We start from the raw sequence: 25,226 nt of genomic DNA, 5'->3' as shown, positions 1-25,226 counted from the left end.
ACAATATTCAAGGATTTTGTAAATTCCTGTGTTAAAATTGTGCCAGTCCTGACCTGGAACGCCAAGGGGAGGCTGGACCAGCATTCCCAGTCCGTGACCACCAGCAGGGACCCACAGCAAGGCTGGAGGTGGGGAACACCCCAAAAACCCAACCAGGGGCTTGGCTGCAGCCTGGGAACCACAAGGGAAGCACTGGCACGGGCTGTTCTGCAGAGAGGATCCAAAATTTGGGGTCAAAGGCTCCTAAAACCCCTCCTAACACAGCAGCAGCCCCTCGGCCGGGCTGGTGGCACCGCTGGGGATGTCACAGCCATGGCAGCAAAATCCAAAAAAACCCAAATTTTCAGGATTATTTATCCCCTTAAAGACATTTGCAGGGGGAGGAGGGAGGATTGCTCAGCTCTGCTGTTTGCCCCTCGTTTTTCGGGACCTTTCCGAGCCACCCAAACCGCTGCAGAGTGGGAGGACAAAGTCACCGCCCCGTCCCCTCGGCCGGGCGGGCACAGGGACAGGGACAGCGACCGGGGGGTGACAGGACGGGACACGAGGGCGTTCCAGAGCCCAGGCCACGGGCTCGGGGCTCTGCGGGCCGGGGCTCGGCGGTGTCACCGCTGTGGGGCCGTTAACTGTGACAGCCGGCGCCTGGCACGGCCACCGGGGCCACCGGGGACACGGCGGGGTGGTCACTCTGGAACCTGGGCACTGGGGACACTGGGGACATGGCGGGGTAGTCACTCTGGAACCTGGGCACTGGGGACACTGGGGACACAGCGGAGTGGTCACTCTGGAACCTGGGCACTGGGGACACACCGGGATGGTCACTCAGGGACACGGCGGGGTGGTCACTCTGGACCCTGGTGGGGTGGTCACTCTGGAACCTGGGCACTGGGGCCACTGGGGACACACCGGGGTGGTCACTCAGGGACACGGCGGGGTGGTCACTCTGGACCCTGGTGGGGTGGTCACTCTGGAACCTGGGCACTGGGGCCACTGGGGACACACCGGGGTGGTCACTCAGGGACACACCGGGGTGGTCACTCTGGACCCTGGTGGGGTGGTCACTCTGGAACCTGGGCACTGGGGACACACTGGAGTGGTCACTCGGGGACACAGCGGGGTGGTCACTCTGGAACCTGGCTGGGTGGTCACTCTGGAACTTGGTCACTGGGGCCACTGGGGACAAGGCAGGGTGGTCACTCTGGAACCTGGGCACTGGGGATACACCAGGGTGGTCACTCTGGAACACGGCCACTGGGGACACATTGGAGTGGTCACTTGGGGACACGGCAGGGTGCTCACTCTGGAACTTGGCCACTGGGGCCACCGGGGACATGGTGGGGTGGTCACTCTGGAACTTGGCCACTGAGGCCACCGGGGACATGGCGGGGTGGTCACTCTGGAACCTGTTGGGGTGGCCACTCTGGGGCACAGCAGGGTGGTCACTCTGGAGCACAGCCAGGTGGTCACTCAGGGACACACTGGGGTGGTCACTCTGGAGCATGGCAGGGTGGTCACTCGGGGACACACCAGGGTGGTCACTCTGGAGCATGGCCGGGTGGTCACTTGGGGACACACCAGGCTGGTCACTCTGGAGCATGGCCGGGTGGTCACTCGGGGACACACCAGGGTGGTCACTCTGGAGCATGGCCGGGTGGTCACTCGGGGACACACCGGGGTGGTCACTCTGGGTCACACCGGGCTGGTCACTCTGGCGGCCGGGCCGGGCCGGGCCCCGCTGTCCCCCCTGGCCGCGGCCGCCGCGGGCGCAGTCGTGGTGGCCGTGGTTGCCCAAGCGTCCGGAGGCCACCACGGCTTTCATGGCAGCCTGGGATGGAGACAGAGGCAGAAAATCAGGGAATTTTGGAATATCCAGAGGGCATCACCCAGACAAAACCCTGGCACCCAGGACACCCCAACAATCCCACCCCGAACCCTCCCGGAGCTCCGGGAGCCTCGGAATTCCCGGGGGGAATTCAAAGTGAATTCTCTGGGAATTCTCTGGGAATCTTTCTTGGGAATCCCCAACACCCTTGGGAGAGGAACCTTGCCCTAAAACCCATCCCCAAAATCCCCTGGCACTTTTCCTTGGGGTCCCAGGGGGTGTTTGGCAGAGTTCTGCCCTCCAAGGGCGCTCTGCAGGCGCTGTAGCCATGGATGGGGACGTAGCTGTCCCCAAGTGTCCCCAGATGTCCCAAGTGTCCCCCTATGGAACCCCGGCCAGTGAAAATTTGGAATTTTCGGTGCTGGCAGGCACTGACCCCTCAGAAAACTCCGCACTGGAGCTTGGAGAAAGCTTCCAAAATTGAGAGATAAAATTGGGATTGTGGGTGTGGAGTTTGAATGGAAGTGTGGGACATCACAGGGGGGAAACTCAGAGTTTAAAGGTTTAAATCATATATAAAAATATATTAAAATATATATAATATATATAAATATATTCATTTTTGTATATTATAAGTAATATATATAAAGCAAGATGGTTTTAGGGTGGAGGTCATTCCCTCTTTTTCACCTTCTTCTCCGTGGGTTTGGTGGTGTTTTGTAATTGGGTAGAAAAATCCGCATTAAGGGCCAGGGGTGTTTGGTTATTGGGTTAAAAATAAAAATAATTTAGGTGTTATTCCCTAATTGGACAATTTGTGCTTAAAAGGCCTTGCAGAGAAAGAGAGACAGGGCTCCATTTTTAATTTGTGAGCTGGAAGTGCTGTAGAACTCATGGCTTGTGAGACTGTAATACAGATAATAATTAAAAATATCTGCAATAACATCTCGAACCTTTAATCCTGACTCTGGCCAAACAGAAAATACAGAAAATAAAATCAAGCTCCCCTGCTGACCTTCAGTTTCCTCCTGGCGTTGAACTCCTGCAGTTTTCTCTGGGTGCTGTCCATGTGAGCGAATTTCGCCGCCTTCCCGGTGACCCAGGGGTGCTCCAGGGCCTGCTGAACCGTCAGCCTCTTCTGCGGGTCCAAAACGATCAATTTTCTGACCTAAAAGCACCAAAAATCAGGGATTTTGTCATTTTGGGAAATCAGAGTAAAGTAGGAAAGGATTGTGGTAAATAGGGAATAATTGTTGTAATATATTGTGTAATATTTATTGCAATATAATGTGTAATGTATGATATATGATATATGTTATATGATATAAATTATATAAGATATAATGTACAATATACAATAATTCAATATAAAATATAAAATATAAAATATAAAATATAAATTATAAAATATAAAATATAAAATATAAAATATAACATATAATATGTTATATATGTTATATATTATATGTTATATGTTATATATTATATGTTATATGTTATATATATTATATAATAATATATTATATAATATATATTATATAATATATATTATATATTATATATTATATAGAATAGAGAATATAGAATATTATATTACATACTACATGTAACACATTCATGTTACATGTTACATGTTATATGTTATGTGTTATGTGTTATATGTGTTATATGTTATGTGTTATATATTAATAAATTGTAAACGCAATCATAAAAATTAGGAATAAAGAAAGAAAGAAGTAAAATCAATCATAAAATTGATCCTAAAAATTAGGAATAAATCAAGGAAATTAAAAAAAGCAAGGGTGCATCATAATAAATAAATACATAAATAAATCATGAAAAATGAAATAATTAATGTGAATCTGTGGTAAAAAAATAAATCTAATGAAATGAATATATGTAGCAAATGCATGAAAATAGAATCGTGAATTGCACTAAATCAGAACTAAAAGTATGTGGTTAATAAATAAAAAATAAATAAATGCAATAAATGGATAAAAATAAAATCATAAAGTAAGCGGAATCAATAATGAAAAGAGTGATAAATAAGTGAATGAAAATTTATAATAAATAAGTGAAAATTTGTAATAAATAGATTAACATTAAATAAATAAAAAAATAAATATCATTGGGATAAATAGAATTGAAGAAATTAATAAATAAATGGATAAAAATGAAATCATAAAATAAGCACAACATGCTATGAATAAATAAAGTAATTAATAAATAAAGGGATAAAAATGAAACTATGAAAGAAATAATAATCATATGCAGGAAATAAATAAAAGTGATTTAATTAATAAAGAAAGGAAAGGAAAGGAAAGGAAAGGAAAGGAAAGGAAAGGAAAGGAAAGGAAAGGAAAGGAAAGGAAAGGAAAGGAAAGGAAAGGAAAGGAAAGGAAAGGAAAGGAAAGGAAAGGAAAGGAAAGGAAAGGAAAGGAAAGGAAAGGAAAGGAAAGGAAAGGAAAGGAAAGGAAAGGAAAGGAAAGGAAAGGAAAGGAAAGGAAAGGAAAGGAAAGGAAAGGAAAGGAAGGAAAGGAAAGGAAAGGAAAGGAAAGGAAAGGAAAGGGGAAAATTGAAATAAAGTGAAATAAAATAAAATTTTAAAAATTAAAATAAAATAAAGTAAAAAATAAAACATGAAATGAAATGAAATATAGAATAGAATAAATAGAATAGAATAGAATAGAATAGAATAGAATAGAATAGAATAGAATAGAATAGAATAGAATGAAGTAAAATAAAATTAAATTAAAATAAAATAATATATAAAATAAAATAAAATAAAATAAAATAAAATAAAATAAAATAAAGTAAAGTAAAATAAAATAAAATAAAGTAAAATAAAATAAAATAAAATAAAATAAAATAAAATAAAGTAAAATAAAATAATGTAAAATAAAATAAAATTAAAATTAAAAAAATAAAGTAAAATAAAATAAAATAAAATAAACACAAAACAAGATATAAACTCCCCAGTTTCCCCAGTTTCTCCAGTGCCTCACCAGGTCCTTGGCGTTCGGGGACACCTCGTCCCACCAGGGGGACACGAACTCGTAGTCGCAGGTGAGGATGCGGCCGTACATGTACTGATCCCCCCGCGGGTCAAAGAACGGCTCGAAGCCACAGAGCCTGGGGGACAGGGCCGTGGGACACCGGGGACACCGGGGGGACAGAGCCGTGGGACACCGGGGGACACCGGGGACACCGGGGGACACCGGGGGACACCGGGGGACACCAGGGGACAGAGCCGTGGGACACCGGGGGGACACCGGGGAACACCGGGGGACACCGGGGGACACCGGGGGACAGAGCCGTGGGACACCCGGGGACACCCCCGCCACCCCCCCCCGCTACACCGGGGACATCCCTGCGGCACCGGGGACACAGGGGACACCCCCGCGGCACAGGGGACACCCCCGCCACCCCCGCGGCACCAGGGACAGCCCCGAGGCACCGGGGACATCCCTGCGGCACTGGGGACACCGGGGACACAGGGGACACCCCCGCGGTGCAGGGGACACAGGGGACACCGGGGGACACCCCCACGACACAGGGACACCCCCGCGACACTGGGGACACCCCCGCGGTACCGGGGACACCCCCGCCACCCCCACGGCACCGCGACACAGGGGACAACCCAGCTCCGCCACCCCCGAGACACAGGGGACACCCCCGCGGCACAGGGACACACCCCCGCCACCCCCGTGACACAGGGGACACACCCGCCACCCCCGCGACACGGGGACACAGGGGACACCCCCGCCCCGCCACCCCCGCGGCACAGGGGACACAGGGGACACAGGGGACACAGGGGACATCCCCGCGACACCGAGGACACAGGGGACACACCCGCCCTGCCACCCCTGCCGCACCGGGGACACCCCCGCCACCCCCGGGACACAGGGGACACAGGGGACACAGGGGATACACGGGACACAGGGGACACCCCCGCTACACTGGGGACACCCCCGCGGCACCGGGACATAGGGGACACCCCCCGCGGCACGGGGGACACCCCCTCCACCCCCGTGACACAGGGACACAGGGGACACAGGGGACACCGGGGACACAGGGGACACCCCCGCCCTGCCACCCCCGAGACACAGGGGACACAGGGGACAGCCCCGGCCCGCCGTGTCCCCGCGGTGACACTCACAGGATGTAGGTGATGACCCCCACACTCCACATGTCCACCTCGGGGCCGTAGGGGCGGCCGTGCAGGACCTCGGGGGCTGCAAGGAAAATTTGGGGTCAAAGGCACCCAGGGAGGGGGGTCCGGGCAGAGAAACCCCCTGGGAATGGGGAAATGTGGGGAGAAATGGGGAAATGTGGGGAAAAGAGGGGAGAAATGGGGGAAATGTGGGGAGAAATGGGGAAATGTGGGGGAGAAATGGGAAAATGTGGGGAGAAATGGGGGAAATGGGGAGAGAAATGGGGAAATGTGGGGAGAAATGGGGAAATGTGGGGAAAAGAGGGGAGAAATGGGGGAAATGTGGGGAGAAATGGGGAAATGTGGGGAGAAATGGGAAAATGTGGGGAGAAATGGGGAAATGTGGGGAAAAGAGGGGAGAAATGGGGGAAATGTGGGGAGAAATGGGGGAAATGGGGAGAGAAATGGGAAAATGTGGGGAGAAATGGGGAAATGTGGGGAAAAGAGGGGAGAAATGGGGGAAATGTGGGGAGAAATGGGGTGAATGTGGGGAAATGTGGGGAGAAATGGGGAAAAGAGGGGAGAAATGGGGAAAATGTGGGGAGAAATGGGGGAAAATTAGGGGAGAAATGGGGAAATGGGGAGATAAATGGGGAAATGTGGGGAGAAATGGGGAAATGTGGGGAGAAATGGGGGAAATGTGGGGAGAAATGGGGAAAATGTGGGGAGAAATGGGGAAATGTGGGGAGAAATGGGGATAAGAGCAGATAAATGGGGAGATTTGGGGAGAAATGGGGAAAAGAGGAGAAATGGGGTGAATGTGGAGAGAAAAGGGTAAATGAGAAGAGAAAGGGGGAAATGAGGGGAGAAAGGGGTGAATGGGGAGGAAAAGGGGAAATGTGGATAGAAAGGGGGAAATGTGGAGGAAGGTTTGGGGTGAATGTGGAGAGAAATGGGGAAAAGAGGAGAGAAATTGGGGAAATGAGGAGGAAAAGGGGTACATGAGAAGAAAAAGGGGATACATGTGGAGGAAAAGGGGTAAATGTGGAGGGAAAGGGATAAATGTAGAAAAAAGGGGATACATGTGGAAAAAAGGGCTAAATCTGGCTCTGTGACAGCCAAATGTGGCACGGCCATCCCTGCACGGAGCTGTGCCTGCCTCAGGCAGGGAAAACCCCTGGAATGTCCCTCCTGCCCCCGGTTTTCCTCTCCTTTAGTTTTCCTCTCACCCTGAACGTTCCTCCTGTCCCCAGTTCTCCTCTTCCCTGGAATGTCCCTCCTGTCCCCTGTTGTCCTCTCCCCCAGTGTCCCTGCCTCCCCCCTGTTCCCAATTTTCCTCTCCCCACAATGTCCCTCCCTCCTGTTCCAAATTTTCCTCTCCCCAGAATGTCCCTTCCACCCTCCCATCCCAAATTTTCCTCTCCTCCAGAATGTCCCTCCCTCCTGTTCCCAACTTTCCTCTCCCCAGAATTTCTTCTACCCCAGATTTCCCTCTTCCTCAAAATGTCCCTCCCACCTCCAATTTTCCTTTCTCCAGAATGTCCCTCCCTCCCTCCCTCCCATCCCCAATTTTCCTGTCACCAGAGTGTCCCTCCCATCCCAAATTTTCCTCTTCCCCAGTGTCCCTCCCTCCCATCCCTGATTTTCCTCTCTCCAGAATGTCCCTTTCTCCCATCCCAAATTTTCCTCTCCCCTAAAGTGTCCCTCCCTCCCTCCTGTTCCAAATTTTCCTCTCCCCAAAATGTCCCTTCCACCCCACATTTTCCTCTTCCTCAAAATGTCCCTCCCTCCCATTCCCAATTTTCCTGTCCCCCAAAGTGTCCTTCTCTCCCATCCCTGATTTTCCTCTCTCCAGAATGTCTCTTCAACCCCAGATTTTCCTCTTCCTCAAAATGTCCCTCCCACCCTCCCATCCCCAATTTTCCTCTCCCCAGAATATTCCTCTCTCCCATCCCGTTTTCCTCTCCCCCAAAGTGTCCCTCCCTCCCATCCCAAATTTTCCTTACCCCCAGAATGTCCCTCCCTCCCTCCTGTTCCAAATTTTCCTGTCCCCAGAGTGTCCCTTCCACCCCACATTTTCCTTTCCCCAGAATGTTCCTCCCTCCCATCCCCAATTTTCCTGTCCCCCCACCCCTGTCCCCCCTCCCGCTCACCGCAGTACCCCGGTGTCCCACACACGGTTTTCATGGTGTCCTGTTCATCCACGATCTTGGAGAGCCCGAAGTCACCTTGCAGGGACACGAGGGAGTGGCATTGTCACCAAGGGAGGGGTTGGGGACCCCTCTGGTGCCACCACCCCCCTCCAGGACCCCCAACCCACCGATCTTGAGGGGCGCGTCGGGGGACAGGTCTGCGTAGAGCAGGTTCTCGGGCTTCAGGTCCCGGTGCACGACCCCGTTCTGGTGCAAATACTGCAAAAAAGAGGAAAAACGGGGAGTGAAAATTGCAAAAAAGAGGAAAAATGGGGAGTGAAAATTGCAAAAAAGAGGAAAAATGGGGTGTGAAAAGGAAAGGAACGGCCTCGGACACAATTTGGGAGGTGGCAGCAGCGACTGGGACCTGTCACAAACTCGGGACCAGCTCGGGGACAGCCACCACTGGGGCGGATCCGCTTCCAGTTGGGAATTCCTGTTTTTTAAATGCTGCTGTTGCCATGGAAACTCTGGGATGCAGAGCAGCCCTCACCTTCCTCCCCTTCATCCCCCCGAAGGGAGGATCCGGATTTTCCCAGGGGTGCCTTTGGAAGGCCGAGGGAGGGTGGACAAATGAAGTGTTTGGGATGGGGCAGCTCTGGGATCCTCTCCCCAGGGATATTTGGGATGGGGGCAGCCCTGGATGCCTCTTCCCAGGGATATTTGGGATAGAAGCAGCTCCAGGCACTTCTCCTCAGGGATATTTGGGATGAGGGAAGCTCTGGGTTCCTTTCCTCAGGGATATTTGGAGTCAGGGCAGCTCTGGGTGCCTCTCCCCAGGGATATTTGGGATGGGGGCAGCTCTGGGTTCCTTTCCTCAGAGATTTTTGGGATGGGGGCAGCTCCAGGCACTTCTTCTCAGGGATATTTGGGATGGGGGCAGCCCTGGATGCCTCTCCCCAGGTATATTTAGGATGGGGGAGTTCCAGGTGCCTCTCCTCAGGGATATTTGGGATGGGGGCTGATCCAGGTGCCTCTCCCCAGGGATATTTGGGATGGGACCAGCTCCAAGTGCCTCTCCACAGGGATTTTTGGGATGGGAGCAACTCCAGGTGCCTCTTGCCAGGGATATTTGGGATGGGGGCAGCTCTGGGTTCCTCTCTCCAGGGATATTTGGGATGGGAGCAGCTCTGGGTTCCTTTCCTCAGGGATATTTGAGATGGGGGAGCTCCAAGTGCCTCTCCACAGGGATTTTTGGGATGGGAGCAACTCCAGGTGCCTCTTGCCAGGGATATTTGGGATGGGGGCAGCTCTGGGTTCCTCTCTCCAGGGATATTTGGGATGGGAGCAGCTCTGGGTTCCTTTCCTCAGGGATATTTGGGATGGGGGAGCTCCAGGTGCCTCTCCTCAGGGATATTTGGGATGGGACAGCTCCAGGTGCCTCTCCCCAGGGATATTTGGGATGAGGGCAGCTCTGGGTTCCTCTCCTCAGGGATATTTGGGATGGGGGAAGCTCTGGGTTCCTCTCTCCAGGGATATTTGGGATGGGGGCGGCTGTGGGTTCCTCTCCTCAGGGATATTTGGGATGAGGGCAGCTCCAGGCACTTTTCCCCAGGGATATTTGGGATGGGAGCAACTCTGAGCACCTTTTCCCAGGGATATTTGGGATCAGGTGCCTCTCCCCACGGACATTTGGGTGCAGCCCCCCACTGCCACCCCCAGACCACCCCCAGGACCCCCTCCCTGGGCTGTCCCCGTTACCGAAACGGCCTCCAGGATCTGCTTGACCACGTGCGCCGCGTCCCGCTCGCTGTAGAAGCCCCTCTCCACGATCCTGCGGGCACACGGAGCCTTCAGCCTCTCCATCCTCCTCCTCCCCATCCTGCTGGGATCCCCCCGGAGCGGATCCGTACCTGTCGAAGAGCTCTCCCCCCGTCACCAGCTCCAGCACCAGCGCGATCTCCGAGGGCGTCTCGAAAATCTCCTTCAGCTTGATCTGGGAAGGGCGAGAGCGGGGAATTGGGGATGAGGGGTGGGGGATGTGGGAATGTGGGATGGGGAATGTGGGATGTGGGATATGGGATATGGGATATGGGATATGGGATGTGGATTATGGGATATGGGATGTGGAATGCGGGGTGAGGAATGTGGGATATGGGATGGGGAATGTGGGATAAGGAATGTGGGAATTCGGGATGTGGGATGTGGGATGTGGGATGTGGGATATGGGATATGGGATATGGGATATGGGATATAGGATATGGGATATGGGATGTGGGATATGGGATATGGGATGTGGGATATGGGATAAAGAATGAGGGATGTGGGAATGTGGGATGAGGAATGTGGGATGTGGGATATGGATTATGGGATATGGGATGGGGAATGTGGGATATGGGACGGGGAATGTGGGATGAGGGATGTGGGAATTCGGGATGTGGGATGCGGGATATGGGATGGGGAATGTGGAATGTGGGATGTGGGAATGACGGATGTGGGATGCTGGATGTGGGATATAGGATACGGGATGTGGGATGTGGAATGAGGAGTGTGGGATGAGGAATGTGGGATGTGAGATGTGAGATGTGGGATGTGGGATAATGAATGTGGGATACAGGATGTGAGAATGTGGGAATGTGGAATGCTGGATGTGGGAATGTGGGAATGTGGAATGTGGGATGTGAGATGAGGGATGCGGGATAAGGAATACAGGATGTGGGATATGGAATGTGGGAATGTGGAATATGGGATATGGGATATGGGATATAGGATGCACCCTGGCTGTGCCAGGAGGAGGCTGTGCCCACCAGGGAGAGGGGGCAGGGCTATTTCAGGGCAAACATTTCCCTCCTCCACTTGGTTTTTCCCCACTCTTGATTTGCTTTCACCTGAATTTTTTTTAACCATTTGCAGCAGCCCCGCTCGCTTAACATGGATTAAAGACGAATCTGGGAATGTGCAGAGCCTGGGTCCTGCTCACAGCTCCGGGTTTGTTTGTCAGAGGAGGAGCTCCCTGAGAACATTTTAATTTTGCACTGCACAGGCACCTCAGAGCCTCCATCCAGCCCGAGGTGTCAGAGCGACTCCAGCTGCATCCCATGGGATGAATTCTGATCTGCCTGGGATGAGGGAGAGCCCCACACACCCCGTGAGGTCACGGCCACTCTGGGATCAAGGCTCTGGAAATGTCCCTGGGGCTGCTCTGCAGCAGCAGAGGCACCAAACTCTTTTTTCCTCCTGACTCCTTCTGATTCAGCTCCCACACGAGCCCTTTGTGCCTCCACAGAGCATCTGGAATTAACAATTCTCTCTTAAACGCAATTTTTCCTTTTCTTTTTTTTTCCCCCCTTTTTTTTTTTTTTTAAAAAAAATGGAAACCCAAGAATTTCATGCTTCTTAAGACTTTTGTGACACCGCGAATTTCATGGGGCTTTAATCATTCCCTTCCCAGGCTGGGTGACAAGCCGTGATCCCCCGCGGGGTGAGAGACACTATGTGGCAGCTTATTGCATTATAATAATACACGGAGCACTATAATTTTCCTATTAACTTCAAAAGTTTACAATCCTATTATCAGCCGCCGCCGAGGTCGGTGCCGCACGATAGCGGCGCCAATAACGGAGCGGGAGCGGCTCCTCTTCAAACATCACTTGAACTTGGGATGAGCAGAACCCCGCGGAAAGCTCGGGGATTTAAATATTCAAGTGGGCTGGATCCTCCTCCTCCGAGGAGCAGCTGCCTGCAGAGGGGAGGGAGGAAATTGGATTTGCTGTGGTGTTGCTGATAACACATCAGAGAGGAGCCTCTTCCCATCCTGGGCTGCTCCAAGGGTGTGATTCCCATCCTGGCTGTTCCCCCTGCGTCTGCTCAGGTGTCCTGGGATGGAGGAAATGTCTCCATGGAAGAGGCTGAAGCATCAAATCGCCCCAAAATGCCCCAAAATGGGCTCAGTCCGAGCTGGCTGAGAGGTGTAGACACAACCTGACCCCGCTGCTTTGAGCTCTTTATCTCTGTTCTTGGGGTGTTTGGGATTTCTCTCGGCTTCATCTCCTTGAGTGAAGATTTTGGGGTTTCTCTGGTGAGCAGAGCTCCAAGGATGGGCTGGGAGCAGCCGTGCCCAGGGTTTGAGGGATGCTGCAGCTTGGGCAGCAGCAGCCAGCGGCAAGACAGTCCCAGGAATGTCCCAGGAATGTCCCAGTGATGTCCCAGCGATGTCCCAGCGATGTCCCAGCACTGTCCCAGTGATGTCCCAGTGATATCCCAGTGATGTCCCAGTGCTGTCCCAGCGATGTCCCAGTGATATCCCAGTGATGTCCCAGTGATGTCCCAGTGATGTCCCAGCGATGTCCCAGTGATATCCCAGTGATGTCCCAGGAATGTCCCAGCGATGTCCCAGTGATATCCCAGTGATGTCCCAGTGATGTCCCAGTGATGTCCCAGTGATGTCCCAGCGATGTCCCAGCGATGTCCCAGTGATGTCCCAGTGATGTCCCAGTGATGTCCCAGCGATGTCCCAGTGATGTCCCAGTGATGTCCCAGTGATGTCCCAGTGATGTCCCAGTGATGTCCCAGCGATGTCCCAGTGATATCCCAGTGATGTCCCAGTGATGTCCCAGCGATGTCCCAGTGATGTCCCAGGAGTGTCCCAGTGATGTCCCAGCGATGTCCCAGTGATGTCCCAGTGATGTCCCAGTGATGTCCCAGCGATGTCCCAGTGATATCCCAGCGATGTCCCAGTGCTGTCCCAGTGCTGTCCCAGCGATGTCCCAGCGATGTCCCAGTGATATCCCAGTGATGTCCCAGTGATGTCCCAGCGATGTCCCAGTGATGTCCCAGTGATGTCCCAGGAGTGTCCCAGCGATGTCCCAGTGATGTCCCAGCGATGTCCCAGCGATGTCCCAGTGTTGTCCCAGTGATGTCCCAGCGATGTCCCAGTGATGTCCCAGTGATGTCCCAGCGCTGTCCCAGTGATGTCCCAGTGATGTCCCAGTGCTGTCCCAGGAATGTCCCAGCACTGTCCCAGTCACAATCCCAACAGCAGCAGGGTCTGTCCCGACCCTCAGCCCCACAGCAGCTCCCAGGTGGATTTTTTGCTGTCATTTCCTTAACTCAGGTGTTCTTCAAGATCCTTTTACAATTCCCAAGCAGAACCAGCAGTCAGGAATGAGCCTTTTCTTTTTTTGGGAGGTGGGGGCACGGAGCCCTGCAGCCCCTGGAATTCCAGAGGGGCTCTGCTGGCCCTGGCTGGATTAGATCCACTCTGGGCACTGCAAATCGCTGCAGCCCCTCTCCCGTTATCCCCCCGGGGCTCCCGTTATCCCCGGAGCCCTGAGCAAGGGGGAACAGCCCCAGGCTCTCCTTTCATCTCCCCTGGCAGGATTCATCACAGACCGGCGATTTTCCCCGGGATTCATTTGATCTCCTGGATGGAAATTGCTTTCCTGGTGGAAATCTCGAGCCAGGCCATGGGGAGGGGGAGGATGAGGGGGTGAGGGAGGTTCTGGGCCTTGGATATCAGAGCTGGGAGCTCAAAGGAGCTGCAAGGAGCAGGAATTTCACATGGCAGCGGGTGGGGACCCCCTGGATGGTGTCAGGGAGGGGACACAGGGTGCAGGAAGGGTTTTTTGTGGGGTGGTGCCTCCATCCTGCACCAAGATGGGATGAGGACAAGGACACTCCAGCCCTTCCCTCAGCACCAGGCTGAGCTGAGGGCAGAGCCACCCCCAGCAGCCGTGGAGCCCACCCAGAGGGAGGTGACAGCCGTGTCCCCAGGGCCCCACTCACGATGTTGGGGTGCGAGAGCCGCAGCAGGACCCCGATCTCTGTCCTCACGATCTTTTTGTCGATCTGGGAAGCAGAGCCCGTGCAGAGCTTGTGTCACCCGTGCTGCCAGGCCCGGCTCTGGCTCCCCACCATGCAAAGACCCCCCTCAATCCCTCCCGGGACATTCCCATGCCTGTCCCAGAGCCCACCCCCATCCCGTGTGGGACCCCCAGGTTGTGGGAGCGATGCCCGGTGCCAGCCCCACGCCCACCCTGGTGCCCAGGGACAGGGGGACAGTGACACCGCCAGCCCTCCCCCAGCTCCCTGGTGCTCCCCCTTCCCCTCCCCAGCCCCTCCCCAGCCTCACTCACCGTTTTCTTCAGGATCTTGGCAGCGTAGGGAGCTCCCGTGCCCTTCTCCTGGCAGCTGAACACCACCGAGGTGGCTCCCCTGGGGGGGCAGGGGGGACGTGAGGCTGGCACTGAGCTGGGGGTCCCGCTCCCCCTGTGCCCCCCACCAGCAGCGTTGGCAGTGCCAGGCCCTGGGAGCTCAGCGTGGATCCCGCTTTTCATGGATCCCGCTTTTCCATGGATCTCCCTCCTGCATCCCCCTCTTCATAGATCTCGATTTCCATGGATCCCCCTTCTCCTGCATCTCTCTCTTCATAGATCTCGATTTTCATGGATCCCTCTCCTACTTCATCCCCCTCTTCCTGGATCCCGCTTTTCACAGATCCCCCTTTTCATGGATTTCCATGGATCCCCCTTCTCCTGCATCCCTCTCTTCTTGCATCCTGTTTTCCACGGATCCCCCTTCTCCTTCATCCCCCTCTTGCGTCCCCCCATTCCTGAATTCCCACCCCACATCCCCTTCCTGCACCCCCCCGATGCTTCCCTCTCCCTCATCCCCCTCTTCCCGCACCCCCCTGCCGCATCCTTCCCGGTTTTCCCGGGCTAAGGCTATTTTAATTAAACCCGAGTTCTACAGCGGGGTTTAAATCCTTAAGCGGCTTTCACGACAGGACGGAGCCGCCGTGTCCCTGCTCGCAGCGACAGCAGCGACACTGCCGGGGCCCCGTCCCGGCCGGTTCCCGTCACCGTGCCCGGTGAAAGCGCCGCGGGTGACACGGGGACCGTCCCCGCCGTGTCCCCGCCGTGTCCCCGCAGCCGGCGGCCGTCTCAGCTCGGGTTAATCGCGTTTCCCGAGCTCCGGACGCTGAAATCAGCCCGGAGCTCCGGGGCTCCTTTGCGATTCCATCTCCCCGCCTGGCTCCTGGAGCGGATTCATTCCTGCCCCCGAGCGTTTTACCGCGCTTTGGCTTCGCCGCCTTCTTGGCCGGAGCTCAGGCTGTGCCTGGAGGTGCCCGGCAAGATCAGATCTCCAAAATCACCGACTTTCACACCAAAACCTCCCCTGAGCCCACCAACATCCCCCCCCGCCTCAGCCCCCGCGCTCCCGGGCGCTCCTGAAAGAGAGATTTGTCTCCGAACCCGGAGCAGATTTTGCGACTCATCCGGCTGAATTTGGGAACGGCGTTCCCATGGCAACGGCAGCGCCGGGTACCGGATTCCTCCGGGATGCCGCGGGATCCACCCGGGATCGACCAACCCAAACCCCGCCCAGCTCCAAAACATTTCCCCCCTTTCGCCAAACATTCTCCGCGAAACTTTCGTTTACAAATAAAAAACTATTTGGAAACGAATTGTTGCAGCTGGGCGGGGAGGGGAGGAGCGGCCACCACCTGCTGCAGCTCAGGAAAACGGGCAAAAGCTGCAATTTGACCCCAAAATGGCCTCGCTGCTGCTGCTGCGACCACCACAACAACGCTCTTCCAGCGGGAAGAAGCCGCGAGTGGAATTGGAATTGGAATTGGAATTTCCCAGCTGGGCTGCACACGGGGCAGGATCCTCCGCCCCTTCTCGGCAGCTGAATTCCAGCCAGGATCTGTCACCTCTCACCCTCTCTCCGCGTTTTTCCGCACGGACAATTCCCAGCCTGATTCCCGGCGCTAACGAGGTCATTTAGGAGCGCTCGGCTCGGCGTTTAGGAGGGCTCGGGGCCGCTCCTGTGCCCGCTGTGCCCGCGGCGCTGCCCCTCACGCGTCCCCAATTAGGGCAGCGCTCGGAATTCGCCACACCTCGGCCCCCCGGCCCTCCAATAAATATCCCCAATCAGCCTCGCCTGCCACGGGAGGTAATTGCATTTGCTTTCCAGATGAACTGGAAAATGTGGAACGATGGGATCTGCCGAGGGGCCTGGAGCAGCCCCGGGCTGGGTTCTTGCCCTGTCCCCACATCCTCACCCGGCTCCCTCCATCCCTCTCCTGCTCCCTGGGCTGTCCTGGCCAGAGCCGGGTCCAGCCTCGCCCGGAGAGGCTCGAAGGGAGAGCAGAGCACGGAGAGTGGGATCCCAGCAGCAAAAACCCACCCAGATCCCCCCGTGGGTGGGGAGCTCCAGGAGTGAGAGCAGCTGGGTTTAAATCTGGTGCTGGAAGTGGATGGAGGGATGGAGGGATGGATGGATGGATGGATGGATGGATTCCAGGGGTTCCAGCCCTGTCCTACATCCTCTGTACAAGGCTGGGTGCTGCCAAACCCTGGGCTGATGTGGCCACACCTCGAGACACACCCTTCAATTCCTGCTTTCACCAAAACTGCCGCTTTTTCAGGATTCTCTGAGGATGGGGAGCCAGGGGCAGCTGGGGCTGGCCCAGCCTGAACCACCAAATCCACTGTTCCACAGCCGGGGCTCCGAGGCAGCGCTGCCTCCCCACAAACGGGATAATCACCCCCCCCACCACGGGCTCTTGGCACCCCCTGGCACCTCCTGGCACCCCCTGACACCCCCTGCCTGAGGGGCACCGGGACACCTCAGCCGGGATCAGAGCCCTCAGATGGGCTCTCCAAGCCAAATCCAGAGCTGGGGATCCAGGCTCTCTGTGGGGCCTGGCACTGCCTGGCCTTTGCAGGACCCTGTTTGCCCACCCCAGAGCCTTGGGGTGCTCAGAGGGGAGAGGGGTCTCCCCATGACATGAGGAATATTCAGCTCCGCAGGCCCAGGGACCCCCAGCCCAACCTGGAAACCCTCAGTGAGCGCTCCCAGACCCTCCTGCAGCATCACAGCCCAGCCCAAGCGCCAGGTTACAACAGAGGGGAGGGTCTGGGGCCATCCCTTCCCTTTATCCACCCTCCACAGCCCTTCCACACCCATCCATCTCCCCTGCTTGTCCATCCCTCCGTTCTCCCATTCCTCCTCATCCATTCCTCTCACATCCGTCCATCCCCTTTGTATCCGGCCCTCCCTTCCTGCATCCTTCCCTGCATCCCTTCGGCCCCCATTCCCCTTCATCCACCCCTCCCCGGACCCCTCCAACCCCCCCATCCATCCCCTCTGTATTCCCCCACCCCTCCTCACAGCCCTCCATCCCCTCCTGCCTCCCTCCATCCCCCCCTGACTCCCTCCATCCCCTCCTGCCTCCCTCCATCCCCCCCTGACTCCCTCCATCCCCTCCTGCCTCCCTCCATCCCCTCCTGCCTCCCTCCAGCCCCTCCTGCCTCCCTCCAGCCCCTCCTGCCTCCCTCCAGCCCTCTCCCTGCCAGGACCGTCCCTGCCCCAACCAGGACCTGCTCCCACCCCGGGGGGGTCCCTGCCCCTCCCAGCCCCTCCCCGCCCGCTCTCCCCGCCCGGTACCGTCCCAGCTCGGGGCCCACGACGTAGAAATCTTCCAGTGCCGCCTCCCGGTGGGATCCATCGATCCAGAACTCGCTGCCGTTCTTGGAAGAGGGCATGGTGGGCTGGGGGAGGGAGCTGTGAGAGGGAGACCCCGGCATGGATCGCCGCAGCCCCCCCGCGCCGCCTCGCCCACACCCAAATATCCCCCGGCGCTTCCGCGAGTGCCCAGATGGCTCAGGAAAAAAAACACCAAAAAAAAAAACAGAGCTCGGGATTATCGAGCGCAGTGGAATTACGGCCACAAATCCCCGGTGCCGGTTCCGAGATAATTCCCCCCGCTGTGGGATGTGTCCCCCCCCCGGCTTTTCCCACCACCCTCCTCCCCCCTTGTCCCGCCTGTCTGGGGATCCCCCCTGGCCTTGCAGAGCCCCCACGGGCTGGTTCACACCCCGACCCCCGCAGCCTCCCCAAGCCCCCCCGGCCCTCCGCACGCCCCCGGTAATTCCGGGGTGGGGCCGTGGCCCCGCTCTTACCGTCACCTGCGGCGCCGCTCGTGTCCCCCCCGGCGCTGCCTCATCCCCGGGGCGGGGGTGCGGAGCCCCCGGGGCTGGTGCTGAGCCCACCCGCGGCCCCCCGGAGCCGTGCGGGCCCCGCCGGTGCTCCCAAAAACCGCTCAGCTCCTCGGCAGGGCTGCACCGAGCGGTGTGGGGTTGGCAGGAGGCGGGGGTGGGAAAGATGGAGGGATGAAGGGGATGGGAGGATTCAGGAATGGAGGGATGCAGGGACACGGGAGGATTCGGGAATGGTTGGAGGCAGGGATGGGAGGATGCCGAGATGCGGGAGCACAGGGATGCCGGGCAGCACGGATGCCGGGATGCCGGGACGGGAGGATGCGGGATACCGGGCAGCACCGGGAGGCGGCGATGGGAGGATGCGGGATACCGGATACCGGCAGCACCGGGAGGCGGCGATGGGAGGATGCGGGATACCGGATACCGGCAGCACCGGGAGGCGGCGATGGGAGGATGTGGGATACCGGGCAGCACCGGGAGGCGGCGATGGGAGGATGCAGGGGTGCGGGATACCGGCAGCACCGGGAGGCGGCGATGGGAGGATGCGGGATACCGGATACCGGGCAGCACCGGGAGGCGGCGATGAGAGGCTGCCGGGCTGCCGGGAAGCGGGAGCGCCGCGCTGCAGGGAGAGAGGAAGGTGGGGATGCGGGGCTGGGGCCGCGGAGCACCGGGACCCTCCCAGGCAGCATCACCGGCTCCGCCGGTGGCTCGGCCGTGCCACCCCCCGGCCCGGCGCCGCCACTGCATCCCCCCCGCCGCCCCCCATCCCCCCCCGGGGCTGCGGGACCCGCCCGGTGCTCGGGAAGTCCGGGCGGCCCCGAGCAGCGGCAGGGCCCGGCCCCGCGGCGGGGTCAGCGCGGGGGCACCGCGGCCGCTCCCCGGGAGCACCGGAGCCCCCCGGGGCAGCGCCCCCCGTCCCGGCCCGCGGCCCCCGGAGCACCCGGAGCCCCGCACGCACCGGGCCGGGCCGTGCCCGCCGAGCGGCCGCAGCCGGGAGTCCCCCGGTGCCGGGGGTGGCGAACCGGCGGGCGCGGGCGCTGCCCGGAGCCGCCGCACGGTGACGCCGTCGCCCACCGGATGGGAACGGGGGGGACGGAAGGGAAATGGGGAGGTGGGAGGGGACGGGGAGGGGCTGGATTGGGATTGGAGAGGGATTGAGATACGGGCCTGGAGTGGGAATGGGCTGGGAGGGTGGGAATGGGACCGGGACTGGGACTGGGACTGGGACTGGGAATGGGACTGGGACTGGGAATGGGACTGGGAATGGGAATGGGAATGGGAATGGGAATGGGAATGGGAATGGGAATGGGAATGGGAATGGGAATGGGACTAGGACTGGGAATTGGAGTGGGAATGGTGGGACCCGGCTGGAGGAGGGGGATGGGCAGGGGGGTGGGGGTGAGATGGGACCGCGGTACCAGGGATGGGTGGGTTTAGGGTGGGATTGGGGAGGGGGTGGGGCCTGGAACAGGACGGGAATGGAGATGGGATTGGAGATGGGACTGGAGATGGGATGGGATAGGGCAGGGCTGGGACTGAGAATGGGGTGGGAGTGGGGATGGGGTCGGGATGGGGTCAGGGATGAGGTGGGAATGGGAATGGGGGTGGGATGGGAGTGGGGATAGGGCCGGGTGAGATTTGGGTTGGGACTGGGGCCAGGAACAGAATCAGAATGGACATGGGATCAGAGAAGGAGATGGGATGGGGCCAGGGATGGGACTGGGCTGGGACTGTGGATGGTGTTTGGATGGGGCCAGGGATGGGAGTGGGGATGGAATAAATCCAGGAATGGGGTGGGAGTGAAGATAGGGCTGGGTTTGTCTGGAAAAGGATAGGAATGGGGCTGGAATGGGGCCAGGAACAGGGTGGGAGTGGGGATAGGGTTGGGGTGCCATTGTCCCCGTGTCTGGGGCCACCCACACTGTCGGGGAACCCCATGGGCTGTTCTGTTCCCCACAGCAAAGGGAACAGGAAATCCCTCCTGAACATCCAAGGCCAGAAAACAGCAGATTTTCATGTTTTCCTATTAAGAATTGGAAATAGGGAGCACCTCCCATAGGACAGTGACCCTCCAGCGGGACTGAGGGGCAGACAGGCCCTGAGGATGCTTCAGGACCCCCCCAAATCCCTCAGCACAAGCAGGAGACCCCCCCCAGAAGGCCCCTCCATGAAGGTCTCTCCAGCATGAAATGTTCTCCTTGTCATGGGCTCCCCGAGTATTTATTAGAATATTTTATCATATCTGAGGGAGGCAAACTCAGCCCTGCTTGATCTCCTCCAGTTGCAACTCCCTTTTGAAAGGGATGCTCGTACAGGGAGTGACCTGCTCAGTGAATAAATTGACTCCGTCTCTCCCAGTCCTGGAATGTTGTGGAGACAAGGGTGGGCTGGAGAGGCTGCTTTGCATAATTAATATTTATCACTCGATCCCCAACGAGCACAATTCCCCTCGTTCATCCCCAAAGAGTGGGGGGCTGCCTTGGCAGAAGGGGAGGCAGCTCCTTCCCTTTGGAATTCTCATAATTGGGCTCCTAACGAGGGGTCCAATGCCCCCCACAACACCCACAGGCCCCCATGGGTGGGCACAGAGGGAGATGAGGACCCCCTGCACACCCCCAGCACCCCAAAATCCCCATGAGGCTTGAGGGTGTCCTTTGCAGCAGCTGTCCCCAGCCGGGACACATTCCCAAGGCGCAGATCTTTGGGATCCTTGGGAATTGTCCCGTTCCCCGCCGGTTTGGCGGGACGGTGGGGCTGGATCCGCGCCTCCAGCCTTTTGTCTGAGGGAGAGGAATTAATGATTTTGTTCTCTCATTACCCCGGACTAAAAATCCATTTCTGAGCAGCATAAATTTCGGTGCCTGAAGTGGCTATTTTAATATCCCGGGAAACATTTCTCTCCCTCTCTCGCCCTTTTTCCCGATCATTTCTGTCTCATTGGCAGCCATCGACGTTCCGGATGAAGCACAAGATGGAGGGACATCATCCAAACGCGGCAAAAGGGTGGAAAATGGGACGGCGAGGCTGAAGCGGGGTCCCCACATCTCCCCCCAAACCCCCCGGGCTGGGGGTCTGGGACAAACCCCAGCGCTGAGTCTGAGCACGGCCCCGCCAGGGACCCGCTGCCGCCGTGCGCTGCTCAATTGTTTGGAACATAAAATGGAAATTAATACACGGGGTGAACCCCCCCGGCATCCCCCGTTCCCCCCAGCGCCGCTCGCCTCGTTAATTGAACGGCGCGAAGCAAATGAGGTCAGAGCTCACTTGAGCCAGACAAGGACACGGGAACACGCGCGGCTGCCGGCGAGGCAGGGCTGTACCTGCCCGTGTTTAGCATTCCTGCCGGGATCCGCTCATTAAAAACCTAAAAGGCGGCTTAAGCAGCCCATTAGAGCCTCGCCGGGCTCCGGAGCCTTCTCCTCGCAGGCGCGTTTGAGGGGAGAGCGGCACCGCAGCCGGGCACGGGAGGGGGTTCGGGGTTCCTGCCCCATCGCCGGCTCTTCGGGGGCCTTTGGGGCTCTTCTGGGGGTCCCTGGAGATGCCGGAGGCAGAGGGTGAGAGAGGCGGGAGAGACGCTGAGGGTGAGGGACAGGAGAGGTGCTGGAGGCCGAGATGTTACTGGAGCATCCCAAACCCCGTGCCTGGCTCAGGCCGCCCCTGCCCCATCATCTCCTCTCTTTCCAGGAAAATTCCCTCGGCCGGGCTTTGGGAACAGCTCCCACGCCGTGCCTCAGTTTCCCCGGCTCTGCCTGTGGGTGCTGACCTTTCCCATTCCCGTGCCTCAGTTTCCCCGGCTCTGTCTGTGGGTGCTGACCTTTCCCATTCCTTGCCGTGCCTCAGTTTCCCCGGCTCTGCCTGTGGGTGCTGACCTTTCCCATTCCCGTGCCTCAGTTTCCCCAGCTCCACCTGTGGGTGCTGACCTTTCCCATTCCTTGCCGTGCCTCAGTTTCCCCAGCTCCACCTGTGGGTGCTGACCTTTCCCATTCCTTGCCATGCCTCAGTTTCCCCAGCTCTGCCTGTGGTTTTCCACCTTTCCCCTTTTCCAGGTGTCCCCGGGGATGTTCCCAGCTCCATCCCCAGCACCGATTCCTCCCCTGGGCTCAGCCCCTGCTGCTCCAGCCCTGCCTGGCCACGGATCACCGGGATTTTGGGAAGAGGTGGCACAGGAGTGTCCCTGGGGGACCCCTCGCAGCCTCCCCTCACCCCGGACAGCCCGAGGGGCTCCGTGCCAGGGCTGCGGGCACCGATCCCTCGGGATGCTGTCACTGATGCTGTCACTGCTCCGGGAGCTGGCTGGGGACCCCACTCCTCTGTGCCACCCCAAACGGGACCCCAGCAAGCGGGGGACACCCCAGGCCACCCCGGGGCTCCTCAGGAGCACCCACACTCCCAGGCCTCGCTCAGGTGGCACCCCAGAGCCACCTTGTGTCACCTCCTCTGGGCTTTGGCTTCCCCAGCCGCTCCATCCTCATCCCAATGACCTCAAGGAGCCAACCCAGAGCCCACCCAGCGTCTCCCCTCTCCAGAGGAGGCTCAGGCATCCAGCATTCCCTCTTTCCCAGCACCTCCCTGCATCCTCCTCCAGTTCCTCCTCTTCCCTTTCTCCCTCTCTTCCTTCTTTTTTTTTTTTTTTTTTTTTTTTTTTAAGACAAGAAATGAGTTGTCTTCCCGCAGATGTGACTAAAAGCACTCTGGAAATGTCAGCCACTGCTGGAAAGGGACCCAGATAACATTTAGCTTTAGGTAAGAGAGTAGATTTTCTCTGCACTAATTCATATTTATAAGCTCTCGTGTTCCCGGGGAGAGCGCGGCGCTGATGGCACTCGCTGATTGCCAGCGCGCGGAGCAGGGAATTGTTTTCATATCCGAGATTAAAGAGTGGTTTCTGCTCCCAGTGGCACCTGTGTATTTACACTGGTCATTCTCAATTCGTTCTTATAAGATTAAGACTGGAAATGGGAAATTGTTATAAAGTGCCGAGCCCGGAGGGGTCGGGGGACGTGGCTGGGACGGGGCAGAGCCCGGAGGCTGCGCCGGGATCAGACCAGGCCAAGGAGGGGCACGAGGGCTCTGCTCTGCTTGGGTGGGGAAATTCCATCCAGAGGGAAATTCCTCATCCAGATCCTATGGGATGGACACTCTGAGTGACCCCAGAAGGGCTGGGGGGGACGGGATGGGGCTGGATGGGGATGGAGAGGGATGGAGTGGACAGGGATGGACAGGGATGGACAGGGGTGGACAGGGGTGGACAGGGATGGACAGGGATGGACAGGGATGGACAGGAGTGGACAGGGATGGACAGGGAGGGACAGGGGTGGACAAGGAAGAACAGGGATGGACAGGGAGGGACAGGGATGGACAGGGATGGACAGGGAGGGACAGGGAGGGACAGGGATGGACAGGGATGGACAGGGACGGACAGGGATGGACAAGGGTGGACGGGGATGGAGAGGGATGGACAGGGATGGACAGGGATGGACAGGGATGAACGGGGATGGACAGGGACGGACAGGGACAGACAGGGATGGACAGGGGTGGACAGGGGTGGGCAGGGAGGGACAGGGACGGACAGGGGTGGACAGGGACGGACAGGGATGGGCTGGGATGGACAGGGGTGGACAGGGATGGACAGGAGTGGACAGGGATGGGCTGGGATGGACAGGGATGGACAAGGATGGACAAGGATGGACAGGGGTGGACAGGGATGGACAGGGACGGACAGGGATGGATGGGGATGGACAGGGATGGGCTGGGATGGACAGGGGTGGACAGGGACAGACAGGGATGGACAGGGGTGGACAGAGATGGACAGGGATGGGCTGGGATGGACAGGGATGGACAGGGATGGACAGGGATGGACAGGGACGGACAGGGACAGACAGGGATGGATGGGGATGGACAGGGGTGGACAGGGATGGACAGGGACAGACAGGGACGGACAAGGATGGACAGGGGTGGACAGGGATGGACAGGGATGGGCTGGGATGGACGGGGATGGACAGGGGTGGACAGGGACGGACAGGGATGGACAAGGATGGACAGGGATGGACAGGGATGGGCTGGGATGGACAGGGATGGAGAGGGATGGACGGGGACGGACAGGGACGGACAAGGATGGACAGGGGTGGACAGGGATGGACAGGGATGGGCTGGGATGGACGGGGATGGACAGGGGTGGACAGGGACGGACAGGGATGGACAAGGATGGACAGGGGTGGACAGGGATGGACAGGGATGGGCTGGGATGGACGGGGATGGACAGGGGTGGACAGGGACAGACAGGGACGGACAAGGATGGACAGGGGTGGACAGGGATGGACAGGGATGGGCTGGGATGGACAGGGATGGAGAGGGATGGACGGGGACGGACAGGGACGGACAAGGATGGACAGGGGTGGACAGGGATGGACAGGGATGGGCTGGGATGGACGGGGATGGACAGGGGTGGACAGGGACGGACAGGGATGGACAAGGATGGACAGGGATGGACAGTGGGAGCAGTGCAGGCAGCAGGATGGACACAAGCTCGCCACAGATTAGCTGAGAGCTTTACTTCTATTAAGATTAGGTAAAAGATTTATTTCTATTAAGATTAGGTGAAAGATTTATTTCTATTATGACTCAGCGGAAGATTTATTTCTACTATTATTATTTTTCAACACATCCCGGGGTTTGTGTCAGCTGATTAAAAGCAAACAAGTAAAGCTCCTCTTCTCCGTGGCGGATCAAGGATTTGGGAACTTTTAGAGCTTTATTTAGTTTTTCTCTGTTTTATTTAATTTTTTTTTCTTTAAATCGTGTTTGCGAAGTGGCTGAGCAGCTCCAGAGAGAGTTGGAGCGTAAACATGGGGGGAAAGGAAAAAAAAACAACCCGGGTTGTGTCAGGGATTGAGGGGCTGGAATTAGGGGGAGGAAGGGGCAAAAAAAAAAAAAAGGGGGGAGGAGGCGGAGGGGGCTGCAGGAGGGGTTCGGGGTGGAAAGGGAAAAAGGCGAAAGGAGAAACAAGACAATGGCAGAAGGCACCCCGGGGACTTCCTGAGAGGTTTTAGAAATTCAAAATACGCCTTAGAGCCTCAAAGCTGTGTCAGTCACAGCCCCGGCGCAGGGAT

The 25,226-nt window shown here is 56.9% G+C and overlaps 1 protein-coding gene across 1 annotated transcript; it reads right to left on the bottom strand.

Annotated features, from left to right (window-relative positions):
- Nucleotides 1-366: 366 nt before the first annotated feature.
- LOC134553504 (calcium/calmodulin-dependent protein kinase type IV-like) lies at nt 367-17,810 on the bottom strand. Its single transcript, XM_063403258.1, has 11 exons — nt 17,561-17,810; nt 14,242-14,320; nt 13,892-13,954; nt 10,021-10,103; nt 9,869-9,941; nt 8,296-8,386; nt 8,129-8,203; nt 5,982-6,057; nt 4,828-4,954; nt 2,838-2,990; nt 367-1,825 (listed from the first exon to the last, which is right to left on the bottom strand). The coding sequence occupies exons 1-11, from the start codon at nt 17,698-17,700 to the stop codon at nt 623-625; spliced, it is 2,163 nt and encodes a 720-aa protein (XP_063259328.1). The 5' UTR covers nt 17,701-17,810; the 3' UTR covers nt 367-622.
- Between the last annotated feature and the right edge of the window lie 7,416 nt (nt 17,811-25,226).

Source organism: Prinia subflava, chromosome 8 (assembly GCF_021018805.1).
Source record: "Prinia subflava isolate CZ2003 ecotype Zambia chromosome 8, Cam_Psub_1.2, whole genome shotgun sequence".
NCBI lineage: Eukaryota > Metazoa > Chordata > Aves > Passeriformes > Cisticolidae > Prinia > Prinia subflava.
Note: the sequence above shows the minus strand (reverse complement) of the source record. Positions and strands in the feature narration are given on the sequence as shown.

Coding starts and splice junctions, on each gene's coding strand:
- LOC134553504 (XM_063403258.1), bottom strand. CDS start 17,700: ATGCCGGGGTCTCCCTCTCACAGCTCCCTCCCCCAGCCCACCATGCCC. Junction 13,955..14,241: donor CCAAGATCCTGAAGAAAACG/GTGAGTGAGGCT, acceptor TCTGCTTCCCAG/ATCGACAAAAAGATCGTGAG. Junction 8,387..9,868: donor AGATCCTGGAGGCCGTTTCG/GTAACGGGGACA, acceptor TCTTTTTTGCAG/TATTTGCACCAGAACGGGGT.